Source organism: Teleopsis dalmanni, chromosome 2 (genome assembly GCF_002237135.1).
Source record: "Teleopsis dalmanni isolate 2A chromosome 2, ASM223713v2, whole genome shotgun sequence".
Taxonomy (NCBI): domain Eukaryota; kingdom Metazoa; phylum Arthropoda; class Insecta; order Diptera; family Diopsidae; genus Teleopsis; species Teleopsis dalmanni.
Window position 1 is genome coordinate 142,149,736 of NC_051847.1, and position 14,158 is coordinate 142,163,893.

The 14,158-nt window shown below is 34.7% G+C and overlaps 4 protein-coding genes across 4 annotated transcripts; 3 read left to right on the forward strand and 1 right to left on the reverse strand.

Annotated features, from left to right (window-relative positions):
- Positions 1–6,319: 6,319 nt before the first annotated feature.
- On the forward strand, positions 6,320–6,763 carry LOC119685646 (histone H2A). Its single transcript, XM_038099992.1, has one exon. It carries the CDS (start codon positions 6,368–6,370, stop codon positions 6,740–6,742), a length of 375 nt encoding a protein of 124 aa, XP_037955920.1. The 5' UTR covers positions 6,320–6,367; the 3' UTR covers positions 6,743–6,763.
- A 3,087-nt stretch (positions 6,764–9,850) lies between these two features.
- On the forward strand, positions 9,851–10,580 carry LOC119685642 (histone H1-like). Its single transcript, XM_038099987.1, has one exon. It carries the CDS (start codon positions 9,885–9,887, stop codon positions 10,563–10,565), a length of 681 nt encoding a protein of 226 aa, XP_037955915.1. The 5' UTR covers positions 9,851–9,884; the 3' UTR covers positions 10,566–10,580.
- A 1,481-nt stretch (positions 10,581–12,061) lies between these two features.
- On the reverse strand, positions 12,062–12,373 carry LOC119675859 (histone H4). The gene has a single exon (XM_038087077.1). The coding sequence runs from the start codon at positions 12,371–12,373 to the stop codon at positions 12,062–12,064; it is 312 nt and encodes a 103-aa protein (XP_037943005.1).
- A 207-nt stretch (positions 12,374–12,580) lies between these two features.
- LOC119685643 (histone H3) lies at positions 12,581–13,116 on the forward strand. Its single transcript, XM_038099988.1, has one exon. The coding sequence runs from the start codon at positions 12,679–12,681 to the stop codon at positions 13,087–13,089; it is 411 nt and encodes a 136-aa protein (XP_037955916.1). The 5' UTR covers positions 12,581–12,678; the 3' UTR covers positions 13,090–13,116.
- The last annotated feature ends 1,042 nt before the right edge of the window (positions 13,117–14,158 follow it).

The following is a 14,158-nucleotide window of genomic DNA, read 5'->3' on the forward strand; positions in this document are numbered from 1 at the left end:
AGGGATCTATACATATTTATAATATAGATAAATTATCAACTCAATTGAATATTTTTGTGGCCCTGAAAAGGGCCTTTTGAATAAGTGGTGTTTGTTTGATATAACGCAATTTACTTGGAACTAGTATACTTAGTGACAGCTTTTGTTCCTTCACTAACTGCGTGCTTAGCCAGTTCACCGGGAAGTAAAAGACGAACAGCAGTTTGAATCTCCCGACTAGTAATGGTGGAGCGCTTATTGTAGTGTGCTAAGCGCGAAGCCTCAGCAGCAATACGTTCGAATATGTCATTCACGAAGCTGTTCATGATGCTCATGGCTTTCGATGATATACCAGTATCGGGGTGGACTTGCTTTAACACTTTATAAATGTAGATAGCATAGCTCTCCTTCCTCCTGCGCTTCTTCTTCTTATCGTTTTTGGTTATATTTTTCTGAGCCTTTCCATCTTTTTTGGCTGCTTTTCCGCTAGTTTTTGGTGGCATGATTTCTGATTTTAAATTTTAATCGTGATTTTTTTTTTTTTTTTTTTTTTTGCAGTAGGTGGAAGCATCGAAAGCCGCCGTGTGAGACTTGAACCCACTAAACCACCTCTTAGGAATGGATGTGGAAGATTGCAGCCGCGTTCAGCGAATGCAACCCCCATTCCAGTGAACGAAAGTAGAAGGAGAGCAGAAGGGCTTAGTATTTAGCAAGCTAAATTTATCAAAGCCGAAAATAGACTAATAACTTAAGAAGGATGGAAATATCGATGAAGGAGATGGGTTTACGCAAGATTGCGAGGGGGGTCTAATTATGTATATACTCTACAATCAGGATCAAAAAAACCACGATTGTAAAGCGGAATAAGTGGAGCTCGGATGAGCTCTTCCTCAAGATAGTGCGCAAGGAATTGTGGAGGCTTATACCTCATAATCTCAAGTAAAACTGTTGGGAGGGGATCTACTTGTAGAACGTCAGGTGGGTTTCGGCCGCGAGTAAAGTAACGCCTAGCTAGTGAAAGAAGGTATTCATCAATCCGCGTAATTCTAGCGGAGTTAAAGAGGAGAGAGTTAGGATGGTGTTTGCCACACGGCCTTCGCCGGTAGTTCACACAATCTCGGATAACTTTTCGTTCGAAGATTCGGATCCGTTCCATCTGGTGGGAGCTAATTCCAGACCAGATAGGAAAGGCGTATGAAAGAAGGGGTCGAATAAGTTGCTTATAACAAAGTACTTTTACTTTGCTATTAAGCTGGTTATGTCTACGGAGTGCATTTTTGAGGGATTTATGCCTGAAGGTGGCATTTTGGATGGCATAGCTCACATGGGAGACGAAGTTATGCTTAGGAGTGAATACAACTCCCAGGTACTTTAGCTTGTCAACAAGCTGAATGGGGGTGCCATTGATTCTAAGTTTAAGGTTAGAGATCTTAAAGGACGCAACTCGATCAGCACGTTGGCCAATAAGTGGTATTGCAGAAATTTTTGAGTGATTGAGCTTAATCTTCCACTTACCGTAGTAAGCAGAGAGGGTGCTAAGGTGGCTATTAAGCTCAGTGGAGATTCTACGAGGAAGAGTGGACTTCATATAAATGAGGCAATCATCTGCATAACAGATTTGCTTAATGCATGGGGGAGGAGTGGGAAGATCTGATGTGTAAATATTAAAGAGAATGGGGCCAAGTACTGAACCCTGAGGAACACCGGCAGCGATGGAGTGTTCACTAGAAAGAGATGAGCCAATTCTAACAATGAAGGACCTATTTGTAAGAAACTGATAGATAACGCTACAGAGTTGGTTTGGGGCTCCAAGAGCAAGAAGTTTGTGTACCAGACCCTCGGTCCACACTGTGTCAAATGCCTTTTCGATATCTAGGCTGATGGCTACAGTGGATTGTTTGTTAGCAAACCCAACACAAACGTCATTCTGAAGATGGTGCAACGCATCCACAGTCGATGTCTTATTTCGAAAACCGAACTGAAAGTTCGGGAGAACACGGTTTTCAGAAACGAAAAACTTCAGTTTGCCTTGTATGAACGTTTCGTACAATTTGCTTACTGAGTTTAAAAGGGATATGGGTCTGTAGGAGTTGGGATCAGATTTAGGCTTCCCACTTTTATGGATGGGACGCACGATTGCCTTTTTCCATGGCTGTGGAAAATAGCCAAGATTGTACGCATGATTGAAGATCATGGCACAAGAATTAAAGAAAATAGGAGACAAACGGCGCAGAGTATGATAGGATATCTTATCGATACCCGAAGACTTTTTGGGAGTTTTGAGAGAGAGTATCTCCCAAAGGACCGAAGGAGTTATGAAACCGCTAGGGTTGCTATTGTCGGTGCAGAGGGCAGAGCATTGAAGAGAGAAATTTACAATGGTGCCGCTATAGGCATTGAAGAGGCTATGGATGTGGTTATTGGTGGCTGAAACAAAGTCAGGGTCACCGTCATCCAAAGTAAGTTGGTGATTATTGGCGAAGACTTCTCCAAATATATTAGATTTGGATGAGTCCTCGGAGTAGATGGCGCCTGAGTAGTGCAGGTCTGGGATACTTTTATTGGAACCACAAATTTGCCTGATCGTATTGAAAACGTCAGATCTGCATGTGGTAGTGCGAAGTTTAGCTTGTAAGCTAATAGATCTGGCTCTATTAATTCTCTGAGATATAATAGAGTCTAGGTTTTTCAGAATAGCTCGAAATTGAGCAGCAAAGGTAGAGCCAGCCGCCCTAAGACGGTAGACTTTACGACGAAGGGATTTCCTGTGCCTAATGAGGTCCAGAGTGCAACTGTCAAGAGGTACCTGATAGCTTCGAAGAAGTCTAGTTTTGGGAACATGAGCCTCGACTGTACTGGAAATGACAGACTCTAGTTCAGAGACCAAAATGTCAAGTTCAGAGCAGGACACATTCCTATGTTCTGGGATATTAATATTAAGTAGATATTGGTCCAGAGTGTTATTAAACTCTAGCCAATCAGTGGCCGCAAAATTATAGATGGTACGAGGAGCGAGAGTAGAAGCTCTGCACCCAGAAAGAGGAAGGTACACCGCTTGATGGTCAGAAATGCCGTCTATGACGGAAGGTTCTCCAAGGAAATTGTGGAGCCTGTTATCTATCAGAAAGAAATCGAGAACAGAGTTAAGGCGTGTTGGAACAGAGGGGGCGAGAACCCTAATGTCGTGACTCAATGAATTATCACTGAGCCATTCATATAAGACAGTACCATTAAAACAGGTACTTTCATTAAACCAAAGGGTGTGCTTACTGTTAAAGTCACCACCGATGATTACCCGGTTTTGGGTGAGGGTTAGAAGAGTGTCTAAGTCAGATGGCTCAATTCGCGAAGAAATAGAGGGAGTATAGTAAATACAAAACAAGTCGAGGAAAAAGCAATTGACTTCAATGGTAATCCCTACAGCTTCCATGGAGGCTAGAGGAGGTATGGAAATACGAGAGAAGCTAAGGGAATCTCTAATAAGAATAGCGACTCCCCCACCTCTGCCGGCTCTATCATAGCGAATAAATTTATATCCGCTGAAACTAACTACATTTTCAAGGTTAAGGTGGGTTTCAGTGATAAGCGCAATATCAGGCCTATTCTGTCTAATAAAGTCTTGAAAGATTCTGCGCTTGAGGTTGGAGTATAATGAGTTGACGTTTAAGAGAACGATACGAAGACCGCTCATCTTAACGCGAACTCAAAGGCTTTATGGATGAGGAAAACCCTACGATCTTCTTCGGAGGCAAGGCTGGAATACTGCTGTCTGAGACCGGAGGCAAAGGAGAAGGCCGACATGAAATCAGACAAGAATGAGTCAGAAGCAAACGATGGAGCAGATTGAGGTGCGGATCGCAGGCCAGCACTGGCTGGCTTGGGGACTAACTTAGCCATTAGTGGCTGAGGAGAAGATTTAGGGTTTGCCATTGAGGCGTAGGAAATATCTGGCGTGACAAAGGTAGTTGGTGGCCTAAAGGGAGGAGTGTGAACCTTTTTAGATTGCCGCACACGTCGCGCGCGAACCTCTTTAAATCCAGCACATCTGAAGTTTGCAGGGTGGCCAACTTGGCCACAATTGCAGCACTTCGGAAGTGTGCTGGGCAATTGCTGTTGGGTTGATGGATCAAAAGCTGGAGCAGGAATTTTACATTCGCCTTTAGCATGAGTTTCCCCACAGCGAACGCAACGGCTAGGGAAGTTGCAAAGCTTAGCAGTATGGTAATACCGCTGGCAATTAGTGCATTGTGGAACCTCAGTGCGAGATTTCCGAACAATTGACACAATAATATTAAGAGAAGGGAGCCGAGTAACGCTAAGCAGAGACTGAAGGTCCGTGCCTGGCGTTGGATGGAGCTCCCAAAGGGAGGAAGAGGCATATCGGCCAGGGTTGCGCTTAACAAAGCGAGGAGGTAGTGAAAATTTAGCAATTTTCGTGAACGAAAATTGAGGAAGGTCAACCGCAAGAGCGGCTTGGAGATCCTCTTCATCATAGGATGAAGGGAAATTCTTTAAGAGGACTGGAGTGGTCCGATCCTCTTGAGGAATTGAAGCATAGGAGGGTACTTGGTTCTCCTTAAGGAGAGCATGAATATTATAAAAGGAATCCTTGTTTTTAGCAAGGATTCGAGTGGTAGTACTGTTCACGCACTTAAGTTCATAAACAGCATTGGGGAGGTTGGACCTAATGCTACTACTGAGTAGCTTAATGTTTGCTCCGCGGGCGGTTATGGCGGGCGGGGCTTTAGAGTTAGGCACGCGTGGGGACAGATGGGTTATCGGAGAAGGCAAGGGATTAGAAGCTGTCAAGGGCTTTGAGGCAAGAGGAGATGAACGAGAGGGCCCAGTAGATGGTGATGGCTTACGCGTAGATTGGGACTTAGGAGCAGTAGGCTTGTTGGTAGTCGACGAAAGACTAGCCAAAGCGGGCTTTGGGGCCAAGGGCGGTTTGGAGGTCAAGGTAGAAGACGCAGTGGGGAGACAAGTAGTGGGTGTTGGAGGGAATTGCATCACAATCTTTTGTGATGAGATGATATCCATAGTTGGTTCAGCAACAGGGTGGACAGGAGTGGTGAGAGAAGAAAGAGTGTTTACCACCGCTGCTAATTTAGCATCGGTGGCGACAGAGTGGGCCTTAAAACGAGAGGAGTCAGACTTAAGGTCTTCAAGGACTTTAACGACCTCACAAAGAAGAACCTCCAGTGTGCCCAGTTTTTTCTCTATTTCGCTGCAGCGTTCCTTAGAGCGAAGTCGAGGGGTATTTTTAGCGGAACCAGAGGTTGTGGTTCGGGGCCGCTTGGAATGGGGAATCGGAGATCCAGCCGATTCATCAGGACAGGCCTCATTGGGAGGCAGGTCACTAACAACTGCATCAACAACATCAACAACTATGTCCTCCATTGTAAAAAAAAAGGACAAGGTGAAAGGAAGGACAAAGAATCAAACTGAGATAAAAAGAACAAAAAAAAACTATAATAAATAATAAAAAAGAAATATTATAAATAAATAAAAAATAAAAAATTAAATTAAAGAAAGATATATATAAAAAAGCAAATAAAAAATAAATTACAAAAAATATTAAAAATAAATTACAAAAAAAAAAATAAAAAATAAATTACAAAAAAATAAATTACAAAAAAATAAAAAATAAATTACAAAAAAAATAAATTACAAAAAAAATAAATTACAAAAAAAATAAAAAATAAGAAAATTATAAAAATCAAAAAAAAAAAATTTTTTTTTTAAATAACGATACGCTCACCAATATATGTTTGCGTAGTATAGTACCTAAGTACTATAATCCACTCGCCGTGTTTCAAGTGTTCAATCGTTTGAACACCTGAAAACGGTTTGTGTCCTGGCTAAATCAAAAAACTTAAAATTCCGCACCGACAAACGCGCAATTAGTAAATAGATCACAAAAGAAGACTAATAGTTAAATGAAATGAAATATGGTGTAGTCACTGTGCATAAGATAAATTTGCATTGAAAAATACAAATTCACTTAAGCACATGCTAATTTAAGTAACACTAAATTAAATTAAAAGCACTGCGCTCTTCACGGCGCTTCGTATAAAAACACTTATGTAAAACAAAACGCCTTTCTCGGCGCTTCGGACAAAAGAAGTTACGCTCGGGGGTTGAAAATTAGTACGAACACCAAAATACAACCGCACACGACAACGAATTGAATGAAACTGAAGTGTCGTCGATCGTCGATTTGGAGCAATTTCCGTTTCTATATAAACATTTTTCAAACGAAAGTTTAAAGCAATTTTTTTATTTTAAATTGCGTTTAGAAAAAGTATATGAGATAATTTGTCGGCATCATTAAAAAAAAATAGATCCAATTTTTATAAATCTCAACTACTAGAAACTCAACTCAACTATGTCTGGTCGTGGTAAAGGTGGTAAAGTTAAAGGCAAGGCAAAGTCACGATCAAATCGTGCTGGATTACAATTTCCAGTTGGTCGTATTCATCGATTATTGCGTAAAGGCAATTATGCTGAACGCGTTGGTGCAGGTGCTCCAGTCTACTTAGCTGCCGTTATGGAATATTTGGCTGCTGAAGTTCTTGAATTGGCTGGCAATGCAGCACGCGATAATAAGAAGACAAGAATCATTCCTCGTCATTTACAGTTGGCCATACGTAATGATGAAGAATTGAACAAATTATTGTCTGGTGTTACAATTGCACAAGGTGGTGTACTACCAAACATTCAGGCTGTACTTTTGCCAAAGAAAACAGAAAAGAAGGCTTAAATTATTTTATTTTATTTATTAAAATACGAATACATATACGTGGAGAATTAACTATCAATTAATCCGTCCTTTTCAGGACGACAAAATTTATTTTATTAAAGAAAATGTATTTCATTAAATCAATTGATATAAATATTGTACATACTATCATACCTACCCTACTAACTTACACAAGCCATACTTTAAAACACTTAACAATCAATCATTTCTTGCCTCGCCCTTCTGTTCCGTTACATTCCTGGAAGACCTTCATGAAATCGAAATCTTCGAAAATTGTAAATCAGCCTACATAACAGATAAAATACATAGCATTGTTAGTGTATAACTTAACACTGCGTTTTGCTACATAGTAATAATTTTTTTTTTTGTTTTTGGGCAGCAGGTATCAACCAGTTTTTATACATACGAGTGTGTATGCGTTCCAATTGACTTCCTAGAAATCAGGTTTTTTTATTGATTCAAATTACAAAAATTTGTGAAAATAATTAAAATTTCACAATCCATTCACTCTAGCTTGATGTGGCCACCTTTTGTCTTGACTATGGCTGTGATCTTCCAGTATTTTGGCCTATTCCTGAATAAAAGCTTTCTTCAGCGTATCGAAACTGGCTTATTTTTTAGTTCTCAACTTGCTCTCCAAATTGGCCCAGCGTAACAACTCCTTTGCTCATTCGAGTCTAACTTTTTGTTGCTTTGGTGCAAGATCTTGTGCCTTGGAACTTTTAAAGCTTTACCTTGAGCTTATTTTGGAAAATGCGTCAGATGCTTCGTTCAGATATTATCGGTTCTTTGGCCATTTGATTAGTACTACGACGTGGATTTCGTTTAAGTCGAGCCTTCACTTTCCGAACCATTTTAGGCAATGTTGCTGGTTTTTTTTCGTCCACCACTATAGCATTTGGTGACTCTGCCTGAGCTATTATAACGATTTAAGGTACGATACACAAACATTTTATTCACATTGAGATATTTGAGCTCAAGCACAATAGCTAGTTGTAATTTTCCAACCAAATATAATGCAATCACACTTATTTATTAATTCCATTTCGAATAATATTAGTTCTATAAAACTTAGACGCAAATGCTTGTGGTAATTTGTAAACAATATAAATAGCTGTCATTCATATGAATTTGACGTAGTTGGCAATATCAGTTTGACAAACATATCTCTGTGTAATTTGTAACACTTCAATCGCCTAACCCTTTATATTATTAAGAATTTTTTAATATTTATCATAGATTCGCGTATCAGTAAATAGATACATAAATCTTCGCAGGTAGTATAATCTAAGTTACAATAATATTAATATTATATTTGTTACTAATAAAAATGTACAAAACAAATAACGTTGCCAGGTCAATAGCATAAAGTTTCATAATTACCTTTTTGAAATCAAGAAACTAATAATTTTGTGCCAAATATTTGTATTTATTATTAAATAAATGTGATACAATTATTAAAAAACATTAATATTCATAATATAAAGAAGGAAACATATAAAAAATAATTATTTTTCTTTTAAAAGTTTTAAAATTTATTTATTTATTTACTAAACATCTTATAAAATTTTCAAAATGGTAACACCTAATTTATCTCATTAGAAATTCTGGTATGTACCAACAATCGCTGCCATACCGACATAATTGACTATTTCCCCTAAATATACTCGAACTCGCACACGGCCTAAATGTTTACTATTATTATCATAGTTACTATTTCAATATTTTGGTATTGTAATATTTATTATTATAGATAAATTATTTAAAGGTAGAGTTTTTAAAATTTGTATCTGAATTAGTTTTATAAAATATTCTATATTTTATAAAAGATTTATGGCAGTAGATGGAAAACATCCGAAGCCACTGTGTGAGTCTTGAACCTACTAAAACTAGCTCTTAGGAATGACTATGGAAGATTGCAGCCGCAAGTTTATATATATACTTCAGTATCTATTTAAATGTTATCCATATCCATGTTAGTTTATAAAAAAATTCATCTTAAATTTTAACATTTTATGTCGTATATCACTCCTTATAAAAATGTTAGAATACGCACATCTAATTTTAATTTTATTTTAATTATAAAGTAATAAAAAGAACATTTTTTTTAAATATACATATTTAATAAAATACTTATAATAGTCAAAGTTAAATGATTAAATTATAATTATAAAAGAAAAAGTAAAATGATTTCATTCTTATATATTTTTAATCATGTATGTAGATATAATTTTTTTTTATGAATTCTATTAAGTAGGATACGTACAGTTGTTATATTCGAATGATATTGAAAACTATAAATTTAATTGCTGATATGTTATTAATAACGTTTATATATAATAATTTTTCACATGATTAAAAATTATTTAAAACTTGTAATAAAATTTTAAAAATAATACGTATAGAAAATCTTAAAACATATTTTAAAGTAAACGAATTCAATGTAACATGTTAACATTATGGATGGATATCTAATCTCAAATAGACACTATTTGATATAATTAAAAGTGATAATCTTATATTCTAATTAAAATACAATATATTTATTTATAATTATTTCTATTAGTGCTTTAAAATTTTAAACTTTTATATAAATTGAGTTAATATTTCAAAATAGGATAAAACATAAGCATTCAAAATGTTAAAACTGACGTTTTTATGCATCTCGTGTTTTATTAAATTTGCATTTATAAATATATGAAATATATAAAACCATATATATAATTTAACAGAGAATTGAATAAACTATTTAATAAATAATTTAATATATAAATTATACAAAAGATAACTTTAAAATATTCTAATTTATTAACAAGTTCAACTATAGATTTACAAAATTTAAAGTTTAAACCAATTTTTATATATTTTATATAATTATAATTAGTATAAAAATGAATGTAATAAAATATTCAATATCTTCTTTACTTAATTTGATTTAAATAATTGTGTTTAATTTACTTGGTCTATTTAAAATTAATAATAAATGTTGAAAAATTTTTTCAAACTCAGTAGAAATATGTATTAATGAAAAATTTTTATAAATGCGCTCTTCTCGGCGCTTCGTACAAAGTGAGCTAAGCTACCATAAAAATGTGAAAAAATATTCATAAGTAAGAATATTACGGAATATTAAAAAGCAAATATGTCTGAAGCTGTTGCCGTTGCAAATACAGATTCTCCAAAGGAGATAACTGCCGTTCCTGAAAAGAAAGTTGCTGTTAAAAAGGCAACAAAAGTAAAAAAACCTTCTGCAGCTCCATCTCATCCATCAACACAACAAATGGTTGATGCATCTATCAAGAACTTGAAGGAACGCAGCGGATCTTCATTGTTGGCAATTAAAAAGTATATAAGTGCCACATATAAATGTGATGCCCAGAAATTGGCTCCATTTATTAAAAAATATTTGAAAACTGCTGTAGCTAATGGCAAATTGATACAAACAAAAGGAAAAGGTGCATCTGGTTCATTTAAATTATCAGCTGCTGCTGCTAAGTCTCCTAAATCGTCTGTCGAGGGTAAGAAAAAGAAGGTGCCATCAGGTGTTACGAAGAAGAAGGTTACTGCATCATCTGCAGGTACTAAAAAGTCAAAGGCAAAGGTATCTGGAGAGAAAAAACCTAAGAAATCTGCGGCAGCTAAGAAGAGTGTTGAAAAGAAAAAAACTGAAAAAGCTAAAGTTAAAAGTGTTAAAAAGATTGGATCTGTTAAGGCTAAGCCAGCTAAACCAAAGTCTACTTCTACAAAAGCTAAAGCGGCCGCAAAACCTAAAAAAACTGCCGTTAAAAAAACATCAGTCAAGAAAACTGCTGCAAAAAAATAATTTTAAAAATCAAACTTTAAATTCATCAAAACAGCCCTTTTTAGGGCTACAAAATATGTGTAAAAAGAAGATTCATTATTTATTTATTTATTTTATAAAATGTTTTAGTATATGGTATACCTATTGCGTTTATTAATGACCGGTCACTAAAGATTGAATAATCACCTATCGAAGTTAGGAATTCAATCCAACTCAGACTGCAGATACTGTAGAGAAGAGAGAAACTGTATACCATGTGCTTGGGTAGTGTCCACTGATGCACAAACGGAATAAACACCTAGGAGGGTATTTCATGGATCATAAATATTCAAGACTAGGACTTTATATTGTCTTTCATTAAAGAAAACGGACTTGGAGAAACATTCTAACCCGAGTAATGGGCACAATATACCTTGTCATAGTGCACGATCATTTCTTTTAATAATACCTCATGAATAATATGAAGAGATTCTTTTATTCTGTAATGCGCTATAAATTTAATCTCTAATAAGCAAACAAAAATTCTTTATGCATTTAAAAAAATTATATTCTCTTATTTAGACATTATGTGCAATACTTCACATCATTCTTAAGTTAATAAATATTTATCTTATTCTATTATATTTAATATCCAATTATTTATTTATTATAGTAATGACCATAAAATATTATATATCAAAATATGTCATTTATTTGATGAAATACTCACTTGTATATATTTTATTCACTTAATTTCATTTTTAAATTCTATTTTAAATAAATAAAAATAGTGGTTTATGCTAATTTTATTTATTATTATATAATGCTTCTAATTACACTTGTTAATTTATAACTAACACACCACACTCGGTACTCACTTGCAAGACGCTGCAAATTACTTAAAGATAATTTTAAAATATTCTAATTTATTTCAATAACAAGTTCTTTTATTTCTTTTCTTTATATAATATTGTCATAATTCACTTAATTCATATACGAATTTTTTTCACTTTCATTTTCCCCGCAATCATTTTGCTTGTTGAACACTTGGATTTGGATTAAGATTAAGAGTCAGATTCAGTGTGAGATTTGAATTCACTAAAACCACCTCTTAGGAATGAATGGAGAAAATTTTCACACCATTGTGCGGAAACTTCAAACTGCAATATCTAACAGTCCGCAAATTACTCATATACGTCAGTTCTATTTATCTTATTCTATAAAAAAATTGAATGAGAATTATAATTAAGCCCGTAAGAAGCTAGTCCACATATATACTGCTAATGTAACAAAGAAATTGAGAATTATAATAATAAATATTTTGTACTCTGTTAAACTGATCATTTTAATTATAAATTATACTCGACAGACATCAACCGATCAGGCTAATAATAAATTTTATTTTTTTTATAATATTAGAAAAATACCAACACATATATATGTAAATTTATCTCTTTAAGTGTAAGATTATTTGGGTCCTGAAAAGGACCATTGGGCAATATATTATTGCATTATTAAATCAATAATTGATTATTTGCTTAACCTCCAAAACCGTATAAGGTACGGCCTTGTCTCTTTAAAGCATATACGACATCCATGGCTGTAACAGTCTTCCTTTTGGCATGTTCTGTGTATGTAACAGCATCACGGATCACATTTTCCAAAAATACTTTCAATACTCCACGAGTTTCTTCATAAATCAAACCAGAAATACGCTTAACTCCGCCTCGGCGAGCTAAACGTCTGATAGCTGGTTTCGTAATACCTTGGATGTTATCACGAAGAACTTTGCGGTGACGCTTAGCACCACCTTTTCCTAATCCTTTGCCACCTTTACCACGACCAGTCATTTTGTATTTAAATTTTTATAGATATGGTAGAACCGTTCGAATTCAAATTCAAACAATAAATGAAGTGACGACGGATGATTGACGACTATTTATAGAAAACATAAGCACTATGAAAGATATGAAAAAGATTGAGTAAAACAAAACAAAACAAAAGAAAACAAAACAAAAAGAATAAGCAATATGAGAAACAATGAATGTTAAAACATGTGAATAGTTGAAACAGAACATCCAGGTATGATGAGAAAATTGAGCTATTCAATTGCGCTATTTTTTAAAATACCATATTGTAACATATCTCATAAATTATGGCTCGTACAAAGCAAACTGCTCGTAAATCGACTGGTGGTAAGGCACCACGAAAACAATTGGCTACCAAAGCCGCACGTAAAAGTGCACCAGCTACTGGAGGTGTGAAAAAACCACATCGTTATCGTCCAGGAACTGTAGCTTTACGTGAAATTCGTCGCTACCAAAAGAGTACTGAGCTCTTGATTCGCAAATTGCCATTCCAGCGTTTGGTCCGTGAAATTGCACAAGATTTCAAAACTGATTTACGTTTCCAGAGTTCTGCTGTAATGGCTCTTCAAGAAGCTAGCGAAGCATACTTAGTGGGTCTTTTTGAAGATACTAACTTATGCGCAATTCATGCCAAACGCGTTACAATTATGCCAAAAGATATTCAATTGGCTAGACGTATTCGTGGAGAACGTGCTTAAGATTGGAAGCAATATAATTTTATAAATATACAAAAATCGGTCCTTTTCAGGACCAAAATTATATAAAGAAAAGAGATAAATAAATGACATGACTTATCCAGGGTTTGAAATTGCTTAACTATTTTCAATTGCTTATTTTTGACTACGAAAATAAAATAAGCAAAATGTAAATGCAATTGTTGCATAGTAAGTTTATTCAAAGAAAAGAGATAATGATAAATTATATCATATAGATGTAGTATAGACATTGCTATTAGAAGTAGCATAACATATATTAATATGTATAATATTAGCATCATATGTATACTATTATTAGTATCATATAGTGTATCATTAGACATAGAATGTTTCACGTCATAACATTTAATTGAATCAATATATTTTATTTTTCTTTTGCTGTAAGCAGAAAGCATCAGAAGCCATAATGTAAGACTTGAACTTACTAAAAGAACGCTTAAGGAATGAGTTGTAAAAGAGCTTATCTATCCCATGAAATTGTATGGTATCATAGAATGAATGACAAGGAACAAATACTATATTTATGTTTTCAAATTTAAAGCACGAATGTAAATATAGAATATATCAATTTAAAAGCGATGATAGTACTAAGACTGATGATAAGGATTAAGACTCGTTAATTCAAGAGTTAACTCTATTTAGCAGGTTATATTATCCATGATTAAAAAACTGTAAGATCGTCAAAACCGACAGAAATTAATTTGTTGATTGAATCATTTATTCACTAACAACCAAACGATAGCTGATAATTCATGAAGAGACTGTCAAAGTTTTTTTTTATTTTTTTCTTCTATCAGTAGCCTTTTAAAAGAAATATCAAAAACAAAATATATATCATATTTATATTATTATTATGTTGAGGTTAATTGAGTCAGTGCACTTGAGCACTTTTACTTTCTATTAACAATAATCCTTGTCTGGATTATTGTTTATAACTTTATCAGATCTGCGTACCTCCCCGAGGAGCTTGCAACCATTCTGAGATTCAATAACGCGGTGTTGATAAGCCTGTCAGTTTTCGTAAATAATTTCAGGGCTCTATACATATTTA